We start from the raw sequence: 13123 nt of genomic DNA on the forward strand, positions 1-13123 counted from the left end.
CCCTAGATGGTTTATCTTTGTAAGTTGCTAGGGATCCATACTTCCCTTCTCATTAATATTATTGAGGGCCAGCTATGTGCCAGGCACTGGAGATGTAGCATTCAACAAAGTAGACTTGTCCTTGCCCTAGAGAGGACAGACCACTGCCAAGCAAATTGGGATCGGTTTTTATTAACAAGGGTGTTAAGAACTGTGAAGGGTCAGAGATTTTATTGTACTTGCAAGCTAAGGAGTTAGCCTGCCCCAGTTTTGTGGATGCTGATGGAGTGCACAAGACACCAAGAGATGAAGGACAGTTTATTATAGCGATAGCAGTAGCCAGAGTATTAGGATTTTCACATCAGTTCCCTGAGTCCCTACCACAGGGCAACAGGAAGAGGTCTATATGCCTCTTGCACACACAGGAGCTTGCATTTTAAGAGAGGAGCCCTGCGTTTAGGGATCTGAGATCTCTTATAAGGTGCAGGAAGCATGTCTGCCCTTTGCTCTTGGTGAGACACTGTGTCTGTCTTCCAAGACTGTAAGTTATGCAAACATCCTTGAAAAGGTAGTCTGAAATAAAGGTAGTCAGAAATAAAGGCAGTTAGTGCTTTTGCTTGCAAAATGAAGAAATGCAGGAGACCCATGGAGAGTTGCTCATGATTTGCCTGTGCTTCAGAACAGTGAATTTAGCTCAGATTCTTTGGATTTAGTCTACTTAGAGTCATTTCATTCTGTTCTTCAAGACTAAAGATACCCCTCATCCTGATTCACTGCTCAGGAAACATAAAATGTCACAAAATAGACTGGTGGGATATAGTTGGTTCAATATAAAAAAGGAGTATCTCTAACAGAAAACTGCCTTTTGACAGGATCAAGAGCATTAAAAATGTTTATGTCCTTTGACTTGGTAATTTTACTTCTGGAATTAAGTCTAAGAAATTAACAAGTTTTTTTGTTGTTTTTTTTAAGTGTATATATGTTGACCAGTGTAATAAAGTATGGTATATTTCCATTATGAATTGCTAGGCATTTGTTAAAAACGAGGTTTTTAATAGATCTACAACACAACCAGCACCACTTTTAGACAAGCCCAAGTACAAAATGGTGCTGCCCACCTCCTCCCCTCCCCTACCCCCTTCCCTTCTTTACAAGAAGCCCCCTGACTTAAACAGAAATCCCTCTTGCTTCCGCAAGGACACAGTTCTCCACCCTGATCCACATTAGCATAATAACCCTCCTTGATGGTATCAGCCAGCCCTTGGCGCCCTATATAAGCTCTACCACCCCCACACCTGGTGCTGTCCCGCATTTTCAGGGCATCCCTGGGCTGCTTGCCACTCTGAGCACAGCCCGGCAGATTTTTTTCTTTAATAAAGCTTGAACGGCACCCGGCATCTCGGCTCACTTTCTTTCAGTTTTCTTTTTTGCATAATTTCTTAATGTTATGAGGAAATGTTCATTATATAATAGTTGACAAAAAGCAGTATCAAATTTTGGGAAAAAGTTATACGTTTGGAAGATAATACATCAGATTATAAATAATTAACATTGGTTGGTGATTCTGAGTTATTCTCATTTTCTTTAAGCTTTTTCTGTTTTTTAAATTTTACTAGTGAACGTTGGTAATTAGGGAGGAAAATGTGGGTTTTTTTTTTTTTTTCCCTGACTGGTAAGGGGGTCGTAACCCTTGGCACGGTGTGGTCTGCACCACGCTCAGCCAGTGAGCACACCGGCCATCTCTATATAGGGTCCAAACCTGCGGCCTTGGTGCTACCAGCGCTGTACTCTCCCAAGTAAGCCACGGGGCCGGCCCGAAAATGTGGGTTTTTTTCCTTGCATTAATTGTGCCTATCTTATGGAAGGTATGTAAGTAATGTCATTTTGAAAGCATAGTACAGTACCCAGTTCTGAACGTTCCATAATAGATACAGTGTAAATTGGAGTGCCTCATTAGTACTTCACAGCTTCACTCTGTGCCTGCAGTAACCTATGTGCCTACAATTTCCTATCTTCTGAATCTAGAGGAGATAGAAGGAAACTAATATTTTTGTTTTTTGAGTGCCTCCTGTGTGCTGGTATTTCATCTAATATTCACAACAACCCAAAATGTGGGACCTAAAGGTATTTCCTCAGTTTTACAAATGAGGAAATTGGGAGTCAGAGATGAAGTACCTGGTCCAGAGTCACATAGCTGGTAATTGCCAGTGGCAGGATTTTGGCCAAGTATGTCAGACTCCAAAATCCACACTCTCTCCATTGTTACCCTTAGACGTGTTTTGAAGTTGCGGTATTTTGATTAACTATTGGAAAGCAAATTTGGGGTGGTGGGCATATATTTGAAGCACTTTTTTGAACTTATGCAAGCAAATGAATTGGGAAATACAATCAAAGCAGGGTGGGTGCTTATAAATGTGCATTTATCTACCCAGGTATATTTCTCAATACTGGCTCAGTCTTGTTTTTGCTTGTTTCTTCTTTTTATTCAGATTATAATCCATATCCAGTCAAATATGTTGGAAACCCTTATAGAGATACTAAATAGTGCTGCAGAAGGAAATTTACCAAAATTTGTGAAAAAACATGAGTTCTCAGAGGAAGTGGTGAGTATGCAGATGCTGCAGAAATCATTTAAAAGTGAAAGGGTACTCTTAAAAATGTCCACTTAATGTCTTAATTCTGTAGCCATCCTTCTTAAAGAGACCCTCAAATATGGCAGCCTCTCTGTTGTTCCTGTTTAAAGGCTTCAATGTGTGAGTGCAAAGATTTTTTTCTTCCAACAGAAGGTATCCTCTGCAATTCCAGGAAGATGTTTTCCTTCTGCATGATTCTTTTCCCTACACTGTTTTTATGGACCCAGCTCTCTGTTTCTTCTGGATGACAGATTTATACTTTTTTCCTTTCCCCTCAAGCTTCCAATACCTTTTCTCCACTTCTCACTCTGTTGATAACCTTGCTTCCCGTTTCATGGAGAAAATAGAAGTAATCTAAGAGACCGACTGCCACCTCAGCAGCCTCTGGCTCCTTCCCCTGTGTACTCACGGTGACTGCATGTACCTGTCCAGCCAGCCTCTGCAGTTGTGCCCTAGATCACACACCCTCTGACCCATTCCAGGGCAGCAGTTTAGAATTTGTCTCACTCTTTTTTGAGCATCATCACTATCCTGTCATGCCCATCAGCAAACAATAGGGTGTGGTATCTCTCATCTTTAAAAAAAGTCGCTCCTGCCAATGAAAAGACATACCATGTGTTTAGGTAGGAAGACTCAACCTCATAAAAAGTCAGTTCTTCCCAAGTTACTGTGATAATGTAATATGATCCCAATAAAAATACCACTGTTTTTTCTCTATTTAAAGTTTAGTTGAACGAACAAACAAGCAAAAAATAGCTGGGAAAACCCTTTGAAAGAAGAGCAATAACAAGTGCTAGGCCTAGCAGATATTAACCCATGTTAAAGCTTCCATAATTCAAACTGTGGTGTAGCTCATGAGTAGGCCAACTAATGAGACAGAATAGAAAGTCCAGAGATAGACCCAACTGCATGTGCAAATTTAGTATAAGTTAAAGGCCTGCGTCTCAAGTCAATTGGGATGGATAGACTTTTTAAAGAAGTGGTACTAGAATAAACCAATGGAAAAAAATAAAATTTTATATGTTCTTATACCACAAACCAGGCTAAATTCCAAATGGATGAGATATTTAAATTTTAAAAACGAAACTATACAAGAACTGGATATAAATACTGGTGAATTATTTTATATCCTGGGAACGGAAAGATTTATCTCTCAGTCAAAATTCAAATCAGTAAAAGAAAAGATTGATAAATCTGACTTCATAAAAAATTTTAAAAACTTTTTTTTGGTGTGGCAAAAAGACAAATAATAAGTTGAAAGAAAATACTTTAAATTTTTAATCATACAGACAAAGGGCTAACTAATCAATATATAAAGAGCTCTTTTTGAAAATTGTGAGAAAAGAACCAATAATCCTAAAGAAAAATGGGTAGGGGATATGGACAGAGTTCACTAAAAAAAGAATTGTGAATGGCCTTTAGACATTTGAAGATTCTCAACCTTGCTCATATTAAGAGAGATGCAAAAATAAAACTATCCTGTAATATTTCTTATACTTTTGATTAGTAGAAATGTGAAAGTTTGACAACTTATTCTGTTGGCAAGGCTCTGAGAAAATGGGCACTCTCATCTATTAGAGGGATTGAAAATTAGTACAACCCCTGTGGAGAGCCATTTGAAAATTTCTAGCAAAATTATAAATGAATTTACCCTTTGACTCAATTCTCCCACTTCTTGGAATATATTCCAAAGATGCACTGGCAAAAATAAGTTTGAGAAAAAACAGAATTGGTTGAAAGATAATACAAATCTTTCCATGAACTTTTTGAAGTACCGCTGTATATGTGGATCACCTAAATATGTTACTACATGAAAAAAGCAAGGTGCAAATATTTGGATTTTTGAAAAATACAATAGATGGAAGAACCAAAACTTAATCAAAACAGTTGCGAGAGGATGAGGGATGGGAGCATGACTTCTCTGAATGTACCTTGTTTGTATATTTTACATTGGAATCATGTATGTGTTTTGCAAAATTATAAAACAAAGTTAAATAAAAATGCAGAGAAAAAAATTTCCTAAAAATTGAAAGCAAAATGAAGCAAACGAACCCATGTGTCACGTTGATGGCTTAAGTACAGTAAGAGGAATTATTGCAGGTCATTTGAAATATAGTAATTTGTACATCTCTAGGAGCATATAATTTAAGGGAAAAAAAGAACTGTAAAGAAATGATAGATTATTAACAGTGATCATATTGTTAGTGATAACACACTGGTATTATCATTTTGACTAACAAGTGGGCCCATTGGTGGATCCTTTTCCCTCCGTCTCTTTCTCCCTCCTTCCCGTGTCTTTTATAGTACGGGTCCAGGTGATGGTTGAGAGGGCATGTGGCTGCTTTCTTCCCCTGCCCACTTGCCTTCCTAGCCCTGTCCCATTTCCTCACTTCCACCCAAAGTCATCTTCCTGCTGGTAAAGGAAGCTTGTCAGGAAACTGATTAACTGGATATGATTAATTTGAAGCTTACTTATATTTGAGGTCTCAGCTCTGTGTGGGTTGTGACATACCCAAACTTTTATGGAGTAAGTTTAGAAAAGTAGGGGAGCTGGAAATATGAACAGATTTTAAAGTGCATAGTTGTGTGCGTGTGTGTGTGCCTGTGTACATGTGTTTGCAATACTAGTGCAACTCAGTTTTCTTAACAGCATTCGTGTTGATCAGTCATTCCTTAGACTTGGTCTGTCGATATGTTGTCACCCGTTTATATGACTAAAGTATCCAAACAAACCCCACATTGGAAAATACTGATATAAGACTCTTTTATTTCGAAAATTAACCCTTTAGTTCAGTGTACAGTATTTCCCTCATTGTAGGACCACTCAGGGAACTGCTTAATTAGGAATGTACTGATTTATTTAATTCCAGTCACTTTTGAGCTAGTTCTCTATATGCATATGTGAAATTGCATTTCGAGTATTATATTGTAAAACTCTGTATTTTACAAGTGCTGTATTTAGTGTTTATTCCAACAGTTATTAAAAATGTGTTGTGTGGAGATAAATCTATAATCTACATAGGTCCTGTTATACCACCAGAGGAGTATTGAAAAGAATTGTTGATTTTTTGCAATACTGTTACTGAAACCACTCAAACATTAGCTGTTTCTTCATCGGTTTCTTTTTTAAAACTCAACAAATTTAGTACAATCTCTTTTCTGCTTAAACTGCAGAACGGTTCTAATGATGCCGTATAATATTTCTGTAGTGATATAAGAGACCTGATGTAGTATGTGTAATTAGATCAAAGTTATCTCCAGCTTGGCACATTTGCTTTGCTCCTTTTGGAAGCCATATGCTTCACATTAAGTCATTTCACCTTGAACATGATGACTTAACAAGCTGTTCTTTTTTAAGAACATTAAGAAGTGCTTAAGCTGTTTATCCAAAGGTTCAGTCAGGAGCCCTTGTTTGAAAGGAAGATGTTCGGGGAGCAAATAGTATTGTGGTATATTCAGAAAACAAGAAAAGGATTTGTTAGGAAGCTTGATCCCAGTGAAATTTGATCAAGAAATATGTTAGGTTGTATCCTTGGTAAGAATTAAACTAAGTTAAATGTTGATTTTGTTCAGAAAGTAGCTTTACATTCTAATCTTCAGCTCACCCATTTTTGTAGAATTAAATACCATTTGATACTTGTGATACTACTGTTTATAACTCTGGTCAAGACCATGGCCCAGATTTGTGTATACAACAACCTTCTCAACATATCACTTAGATGTTTCACAGGTATCTCAATCAGGTTCAAAACAGAACTCTTGATTTTCCCATCCAAATCTGGTTCTCCTCATCTTCCCCCATCTCAGTAAATGACACCAGCCATCAAGTTACTAAAGCCCAAATTGGGAAGATACCTTTAACTCCTCCCTTTCCTTCACCCCTGTGATAATAAACCCTTTCAGTTTAACTTCCAAAATATACCTCACATATATCTACTTATCCATTTTTTCTATACATTTCCCAATCTAAACCACCATCCTTTCTCATCTGGGCTATGATGGGAACCTCTGGAATAGCCTCAATATTTCTTTACCCTCCATTTCATTCTCTATACAACTTTTTAAATGTAAATCAGATCATGTACCACTTTAGAGGCTCTGATCGCTTTTAGAATAAATTCCTAAAAAACTTACCATGGGCTATATATAAAATCCTATGCAATTTGGCCCTGCCTCCTACTCTAATCATTACACTGAACAAAGTTGATTCCCTTGGTATTTGACCTCCTTTCCCTGGTATGTTTCATTGTATAGCATGTACCTTTTGAACCCCCTTTTGTAAGTTATTAGGTATGGTTTTCAAGTACTATCCTGAATTTTGTGTGTAGCTTATGGAATCCCTATAGTCAGTGATACCTCTCTGTGCCTCATTTCCCTAGCTTTCACCACTCTGGTATACTCTGTATGCTTTTACACATGTCCACCAGTTTTTCTTAGAGGATAAAAAGAACAAGGAAGAAATCTTGCAGAGATATGATGATCTGCTCTTGCCTTTTTCTAGCTGGCCAAAGTGAGAGAAAAAGTGAAGGATGTGCCCACCCTTGTGGCCAGATTTGATGAAATCTATGGGAAATTGCACATAAATGGCCAGGTCACCACTTACACTTTGGATGCTCTGCTCTGCCACACCCCCAGGGACAGGAAATCCCACGTGTTGCCATTAAACAAGAGGACAGTCAGCCGTCGGACCTTCCAGCCACTCAGCCGATCCCTGTTGGCTGAGTAACCCTAGTTTCAATTCACCTGTGGGTCTGAGGGGCCTTCTTCTAGTGAATTTTTGGCTTCCATTAGAAATCAGGCATCGGACTTCAGTGGATACTATGCTAACACTTGGTCTCCTACCTAAATACCCGAGTTCGTTGATCTGAGAACTCAGTATGTTGGTGTCACTGAGAAGATCTAGACCCAGGCAAAGAAGGCTCAACTCCGTCAGAAAAGAGGCTTCCCTGTGTAAACTGCTGAAGGTCCTTGAAGGAACATAGTCACGGTTTCCAGTCCAGCCTCTGGTACCAGAGTGGAACCCAATAAGCACCACTGGGAACAAACTTCATTATTAGTGTGACCAACTCTAACTGATTTTCAAGGGAGAAGTTACTTGCAAATTATACCCTTGCTGAATTCAGGAGGTCTGAAACCCTATTCTAGCATGTTGGAAAGCAGCCCAGGATGCTCTGCCATCATGTTTCTCTGTAACCCTAAACAAGATCTTGATGCCTCATTTTCCCATCTGCAAAATAATAGTGCCTATATGTATTTGCATATCAATTGGAAATTTTTATTCGCAGTTAAGTAGGGTCAAATTTTCTCAAAAATAAGACAAATAAAAAGGTTCCTGAGCAACTTTCTTGGGATTGTGTTTGTCTCGTTTTCTCAGTAGCACAAACAAACCAGAATTTAGCTTCCAGAACTGTTAAGAAAGCCAGATTTAAATGATTACTGTTTTGGTCATGTTTGGTAAACAATGTACTATTCAAAATAAGTGCCAATAAAACCACATACTAATGCTTAGTTTCCTATGTGAATTATAAATATTTGGCCCTATAGTGTATCTCGTTTGTTAATGATTTTCTCTCTTCTTTCTTCATGTCTTATTTTTTTTTTCGTAAAAATAAATATGTCATTAGAGCAGGTCAAAACTTTTTCATATTTATGGTGGTTTGAAATAAAGCATCTGGCGAATTTTACCGTATCTGGTCACCAACGTGCAGAAGAAGATACACAGTGTGCCTTTTGTTTCTGAGACTAGAATGATGTTCACCTCTCAGCATCTGCCTTCCCAGAGTGCTGCAGACACCTTCTTCAGTGCTACTTCCAAAACTAAGGATGTTCATTTTATTGTTATTCTGAGGCAAAGATTATTCATAGAATCAGATTTTAAATGGAAGAATCTTCTGAGTCTCCTAATTAACTCCGCCATCTTTCAGGTTGAGGAAGTGATGTCCAAGTTAGCATAACTAATATGCAGTGGAGCTGAGATTAAAATCGGATTCCTAGTCTACTTTCCTTCCCACTATACTGCATTATGTCTCTTCAAGAGGGGAACAAGGAGAATTTCTTAAGAGTTAGAATACTAAGGACTCCCATAACTTACTGTGTGGCCATGGGCTTGCCTCTATTTCTTCATTTGGCAAGTGGGCTTGGTGTGAGGACGAAGTGAGGTGGTGAATGTAGAGCAAGCATACAGCGCCTGGCACATAGTACTGCATGAATCATAACTATCGTTATCACCTTAGTAGATAGCATTCAGAGTGTTTGGACCTAGGTGAGGAATTATATAAACAAATGAGTTCTTCCTGCTCAGAAATATCAAAAGAATTTCTTTTACTGTGTTCTGTGAAGCATTACCAGCCCCACTTAAAGAAACAAATTTCTTCCTTTATGAATCTTAATTGTGTCTGTGTGGTGTTTTGCAAAAAATAAATAAATAAATAAAACAAACAAACAAAACCTGATTTCTCTACCTTCAAAGTCTTAGGGAATAACAGGACCTGTTTCCTGTTCTCCACCTTATCTTTTATCTTCTCCAACATTCACAAAGCATTCAAATGGCTATAATGCCCCGGGTGAATGTGGTCCTGGTTGTTAACTAACAACAATTCATTAGCAAAATTAAGAAAAAGAAAAAAACATGTTGAATAATAAATAGCAGCAAGGACCTTCCCTATCCTTGCTTCCTTGAGCAGTAGGCACTGGTACTCTGCTGACTGCAAAAACAGATCCATTCCACCTGTTCTGGAAGCCTTAGTACATAGGTAACTAAGTGCATAATGATCACCCCCCCCAAATAATAGGATGATTCTAAAGTCTTAAAGTCTTCAAAGAAAATGTGTTTAGTATAAGCTGTGGTGGGCATTTCAATTGTTTAAAATTTGGTAATTTCTTTGAAAAATGGTGCTTTTTGCTATCAGTAATTTGCTAAAGCATCTCCTTATTCCGTTAATGAGAATATTTGATTGGACAGAACATCCTATTCGTCAACTCTGTTATGTGCCTTAGCATATTGTTTTTATTTACTGTAGATGTCTGTTGCTCTAGAATCCAAAAATCAGGATGGTGAGTACAGTTAATAAGGTGATATCAGGGATAGTGTTCTGGCTATCTGTTGCTATATCAAAAACACTTCAAAATTTAGTGGCTTAAAACAGCACCAATCATTTTATTATTATTTCTCATTATCCTAGGAATTGGCTGGGCTCAGCCAGGCAGTTTTTACTCAGGGTCTCATGATTATCATCAGATTATGGCTGGGACTGGAGTCATCTCAAAGGCTTCCTCACTTAATATTTCTGGCAATTGATGCTAGGACTCAGCTGGGGCTGGAACATCTACACACAGCTTCCTCAGAGTATGGTGGCAAGGTACTAAGAGTGAGTGTCCCAAGAGGACCAGACAGAAGCTGTTGTCACCTTTTATGACCTAGTCTTGAAAGTTACATAGCGTTCACTTCCACTAAAGTCACAGGCCCACCCAGATTCAAGGGGAGGGAGCATACATCCCACCTTTCAGTGGTAGGAATGTCAAAGAAATTATGGACCTGTTTTAAACTATCACTGACAGTTTTTTCCAGCAAGCTCTTTAAAGTTCAGGTCACCACCATCAGGCATTCATCTTTCAGCTATCCTCTATACTGCAGCCGGAATGAGATTGTCAAAACAAGTTTGTCATTTCCCATTTAAAACCTCCTGAGGACTCCTAGCATCCCTCTGGATAAAGCTCAGACTCTTACATGGTTCAGAAAGCCCTTCATAATCTGGGCAGGGTGTGCCCACCCACCCCCATCCCTTGCTTCTCCACACCCCTTCTTCCCTTCTCACTGACTGGCTAACTCCTACTCATCTTTCAGGTCACAGCTTGGACATCTTTTCATCTTTTCATCTGGAAGGCTTTCTGAACCCACCTAATCCCTCAAGTCCCAGTTAGGTGAGCTACACATGTGCCTTAACTTATCAAAGCACTTGTCATGATGCTGTCACTGCCTGTTGTCTATTCTTTACTAGACTTAGGTGCCATGTCGAACCTGTTCACTGTGTGCCTGGTACCTAGCACAGTAGGGAATGTATCAGAGGATTAGGACTTACTTTACTCACTCATTATGTAACTGTTGGTGGTTATCATGATTTCCCGTGGACAGCCTTTTATCTCCAGTGCCGTTCACTCAGTGCTATGGTCTGAATGTTTGTGTTCCCCCCTGCCCCAAATTCATACATTGAAATCCTAACAGTCAAGATGATGATGGTATCAGGAGGTGTGCCTTTGGAAGGAGATAGGTCATATGGGCAGAGCATTCATGAATGGAATTACTGCCCTTATAAAAGTGGCCCAAGAGAACTTGGTCCCCCCCTCCACCATGTAAGGACACAGTGAGAATGTGCTGTCTATGAACCAGAAAGCAAGCCCTCACCAGCCCAAATCTGCTGGTTGGACTTCCCAGCCTACAAAACTGTGAGAAATAAATTTCTATTGTGTGTATAAGCCTCCCAATTTATGGTATTTTGCTATAGCAGCCTGAATGGACAAAGACACTGATTCTAACACTCCACACTTAGACCCGTTTCCAAGTTTTGCTCAGTCCATTATGCACCCTTTTCTCTTCCCACCTAAAATGCCCTCACTCTTTCTCCATCCATCCTGCTCTGCCCATCTTGCAAGGTCCAACTCTTGTCACCTTTTCCATGAGTCATTCCCAGGGTATTTAAACACACGTGGATTCTCCATTCACTTACCAAATCGATTATTAGCATCTACAAAGGACAAGGCACTATGAAAGGCTCTTAAGATGCCACCGGGAAAAGACAGACACAATCCCCTTCCCAAAGCAGAACATTTTTAGCCTGCCATGTTGACTCCAAGAACCTGTTGGCCTACGTAGTACAGATTACAGAGTGATTAACACTACTGAAGAATAGACCTGGTTATGAAATAGACCAATCCTGGGCAGTCTTGTTGGCGGTTTTATTGAGGATGACCCAAGAAATACAAACTTTTAACCAATTCATAATGAATATTGCTGGGAAATTATAGTAGGAGCTAAAGATTTACCTGCTACAATTCACATAGGCACAATTGTAGATTTCTTTTTCTTAGTAAGTGAATTAAAATTTCTTATGGACTCTAGTTATATTGAGAACCTGAGAATGGGGATCATGGGGAACTTGATCTTGCTTGAAGAATGTTTTAGTCTTTGAGGTAATTATTATGTCTTTTTGGATGTCTTCTCTCCTATCCCTTTTCATAGCCAGGATAATAGCTGAGCATGAGACTGTGGCTCTCAGACTTTAGCGTGCGTCAGAATCACCTGAAGAGCTTGTTAAAACACAGATTGCTGGGCTCACCCCCAGAGTTTCTGATTCTGTTCATTTGAGGTCAGGCCCAAGAATTTACATTGCTGATAAACTCTTAGGTGATGCTATTGCTAGTCTGGGCAATACACTCTAAGAACAATTGACATAAGAGGGAGTTGTGTCTCTTCATGTGGTTGGGAGGCTTCGGCTTTTGACCCATTCTCCAGGTCATCTTTGGTCTCTGTTGTGAGGAGGAGGAGTGGAAAGTCTTGTAAGTATCTGCTGAGTTGGGGGCATTGGTCCCAGCAGGCCTTTCAGAGGCTCAGGCTGGCATGCACTGCTGAGGTCTGCAGCCTCTGCCATCTGCCCCTGCTCATAACTACACTCACTGCTGCTGCCTCCAGCCAACCCCAATCCCTCCACTGAATTCTTCTGAAGCAGAAGTCCCAAGGCATTAAGATTTAAAGACAATGGAAAATATATCCATTGATTGTTTTCAGATACAAAGAAATCTATGCAACCTAAGGCAACGTATGGCAAAACTGCACAGGGCTTGACTAAAATAACCCACAATTCAAATTTACTTTATAACATTTCTGTTTACAAATTTGACTTGGTGAAATTAAACTTGGTAGAAAAATGGCCATTAAAAAATCACAATGGCAAAAGCTATGATCAGTAAAATTTGGTATGCATAAAAAATGTGTCACAAACCAGATCATTGTAAAATTGATCACAATGAAAATGATTTCAGAAAAGTAAAAATGAAGTGATACTTTTTAAAAAGGAAATGGTTTGACAGTATTGCATAGAAAATGAATCAAGGAATAAAATTGGCTTAATTGGCATTAGCTCAAAAAGTATCTTCTCAACAGAAATTGATTGCTATTGGTGTACTTCTGATTAAAATAACTTTTTATTCACTAACATGGAGTCAAAACAACGGGATTTTTAAAATGCCTTCTGTTCTTATGGAGCTTGCATTCTACAAGAGGAACAGCCATAAAATGGATTACTAGGCAAATGATCACATGATTACAGTTGGGTAAGTGCTAAGTCCAGGGTATTACACACACATATATATAATAAAAGGAAGGCTTTTTCTGGTCTTTTGTAGCATCAATTATCATTGTAACTCATTTTGACACGTAAGGTACATTGCTTTATGTTGTTACAGAACTTTTTCTCCCTAAGTACATGTAGTCTCTCCTGAAAGACAAAGTACTCTGC

The 13123-nt window shown here is 38.9% G+C and overlaps 1 protein-coding gene across 3 annotated transcripts in view; it reads left to right on the plus strand.

Annotated features, from left to right (window-relative positions):
* PTCD2 (pentatricopeptide repeat domain 2) overlaps positions 1 to 8159 on the plus strand; it is a 32173-nt gene extending 24014 nt beyond the window's left edge. For all 3 annotated transcript variants that reach the window (XM_063087102.1, XM_063087103.1, XM_063087104.1), the window contains 2 exons: positions 2469 to 2582; positions 7114 to 8159. In XM_063087102.1, the coding sequence (XP_062943172.1) occupies positions 2469 to 2582; positions 7114 to 7338 (339 nt within the window). In that variant the 3' untranslated portion in view covers positions 7339 to 8159. The remainder of the gene's footprint in view (positions 1 to 2468; positions 2583 to 7113) is intronic.
* The last annotated feature ends 4964 nt before the right edge of the window (positions 8160 to 13123 follow it).

Source organism: Cynocephalus volans, chromosome 2, assembly GCF_027409185.1.
Source record: "Cynocephalus volans isolate mCynVol1 chromosome 2, mCynVol1.pri, whole genome shotgun sequence".
Taxonomy (NCBI): Eukaryota; Metazoa; Chordata; class Mammalia; order Dermoptera; family Cynocephalidae; genus Cynocephalus; species Cynocephalus volans.